Source organism: Ochotona curzoniae, unplaced genomic scaffold (assembly GCF_017591425.1).
Source record: "Ochotona curzoniae isolate NIBS_2020 unplaced genomic scaffold, NIBS_Ocur_1.0 scaffold_4701, whole genome shotgun sequence".
NCBI lineage: Eukaryota > Metazoa > Chordata > Mammalia > Lagomorpha > Ochotonidae > Ochotona > Ochotona curzoniae.
This window is the reverse complement of record NW_024467122.1, coordinates 40,980,521-40,983,063: the sequence shown is the minus strand read 5'-3', so window position 1 is coordinate 40,983,063 and position 2,543 is coordinate 40,980,521. Positions and strand designations below refer to the sequence as shown.

The 2,543-nt window shown below is 45.1% G+C and overlaps 1 gene segment (V, D, J or C); it reads left to right on the top strand.

The window, feature by feature from the left end:
• The first annotated feature begins 1,104 nt into the window (after positions 1 to 1,104).
• Positions 1,105 to 2,008, top strand: LOC121148488. The segment is given in 2 exon segments: positions 1,105 to 1,302; positions 1,429 to 2,008. Coding segments are annotated over 2 exon segments (582 nt in total).
• Positions 2,009 to 2,543: the final 535 nt, after the last annotated feature.

Genomic DNA, 2,543 nt, shown 5'->3' with positions numbered 1-2,543 from the left:
CACAAAAAAATAATTATATTGTCTAGGGGAAAACAGCTTGAATATTTTGAGATCTTCTAAACTGAACATCAAAGATGATGATAATGACGGTGATGATGATAAGGACTGAATGTTACCTATTTCTTTGTAATTTCTCATCTTGTGACAGGATGGGCACATGACTCTGAGCACGTGTGTGCTATAAGTCAGGGGCATCACAAGATAGATTTAGGGACCTGTTACTGGATGGAGTGAGTGAGTTAAAAATCCCAAATGGTCACAATGGCCATGGCTGAGCCAATCTGAAGCCAGGAGCTAGAAGCTTCTTCCAGATCTCCCACATGAGTGCAGAGTCCCAAGGCTTTGCACTATCCTCTACGGTTTTCCCAGGGCACAAACAGTGAACTGGATGAGAAGTGGAGCAGCCAGGATACAAACCAGTGCCCATGTGGGATTCCTGCACTTGCAAGGTGAGGATTTAGCCATTGAGCTATCATGTCAGGTCCTAAATCCCTTATTTTAATCACAATAGGTACAACAGAGAAGCTGGGGTCAGGGAACAATAGCTCCTGGGTCATAGGGACCTGGGATCTGTCAGAGAAAGGGGGAAGCCTAACAGAGGAAGGTGGTTTTCAAGTTATTGGTCCTATGGAGGAAATGTACATGTCCTGTGATGAAGGGATGGATATTTAGGAGCCTATATTGAGTGGCATGTTGGGACTGTACGAAATGATGAGTAGTACAGATCTCATGCATTGTAAAAGCTGATGGTTCCTGCCTGCAATCATATGTTCTAAAATACACATTACCCTCTGTCTACATTTACGAATATTATTATTTTGGCCTTATTTATTTTGAATAGGCATACGGTAGCTTTACAATGCAGTATTTATATACATATACACATTGGTTTATGGTTTATGGTTTCTTTGAGGTAAAACATTCAAAATAACTTTTAACTCTTCAAGTGTGTTGGAGATGGGACCAGGTGGTGCAAGCTGCAGGTGTTCAGACAAACCACAAGAGGGCGCTCCTTTCTGCAGATGAGGTTTATTTTCCAAAGGGCATAGAGGGTTTGACATGTGTAAGCTTTGCTCATTCTTCACTTGTACTTCAATTGCTGCAGAGAAAGCAGGCTCTCTTTCCAAAGAAGTGACAACTCTCCAGAAGATTCTACCTAGACCCAGGTTCTGGAATAGGAGCTTCAGCCTGTTGTCTGGATGTGCCCAGGGGTGTACCCTGGCCTTTTTCTTGCCCAGAGCTCAACAGCTATGCCCCTGGAGTTTTGGTCAGTGGGCCTGGTGGTCCTGCTGCTCATGCTCGGTGAGTGATGTTTTGCTCTTAAAGGATTTTTAATTCCAAGATCTGGTTGATGATCTCTAGCCCCGTTCTATCCTGGGGACCACTTTGTCAATATATTCCTAAATAACAAAACCTTGATTATTTTAGGGAGAGCCCATGGAGATTCGGTGACCCAGACAGAAGGTCTTGTTATCCTCTCCGAGGGGGCACGTCTGATCCTGAACTGCACCTACCAAACCAGCTACTCAGAATTCCTTTATTGGTACATCCAGGATTTCAATCAAGCTCCCCAGTTGCTCCTGAAAAGCGCCACAGACAACCACCAAGTGGAGCATGATGGTTTCCAGGCCACTCTGGTTAAGAAGAACAGCTCCTTTCACCTGCACAAGTCCTCAGTGCGGGTATCAGACTCAGCTGTGTACTACTGTGCCGTGAGAGACACTGTGAGAGAAAGCACCGGGGAGCCAGAGCACAAACCTGGGGCCAGCAGGTGGCACCTGCGTATGGCAGCCCTGCGTGGGGAGAGTTATAGCTTCTCTCCAGAGTCACGATCTAAACTGGGGACAACTGGAGGAGAAGGGACAAATTCCAGCTTTGGTGCCTCACAACCCGCGTCCCTGGAGTAACTTAAAGCAGGCACGGGGCTAGGGACTCCAAGGAAACACCTGAGTTCCAGTTTGCAGCTGTTACTTTCAGTAACTGTGCCTTGAGTATTCCACCAGGTTGAAAAATAAAACTGTGTCACATAATACAACGTTATTTATAAATAAATAAATTAATCAAAAAAATAAATGAAGTAGACCACATCAAACTAAGAAGGATTTAGTACTAGGGAACTGGTCAATAAAATAAAAAGACAGCCAACAGAATGGGAGAAAATACTCACAAACTACACTATAAAAAAAATATCCCCTGGTATTTGGTGAAGTTCCCTGTGATTCCTGTGCCAAGAGGACTTGTGGACGAGGTCTGAGATAGTCTCGTGGTGCAGAATGAGACATCTGCTTGGATCTCATCATGTTTGGGGAAACTATAAGACAGATGAGATGTGATATCCGCGATGCAATCCCACTGATGTCGGCAGTGATGTGAGTTGCTCTGTTCTCAGCTTTGCTCATAGAAACTCCTTCCCCTATTCCTGGACTCTTCATGCCCTTCTCCAGTTCTTCCTCGGCAGAGGTCTCTTCTCGTGTCCGACTGGCACAGACAGGAAAGGTGGCATAGCAGGCTGATCCTCTGCTTGTGCTCTGGCATCCCATATG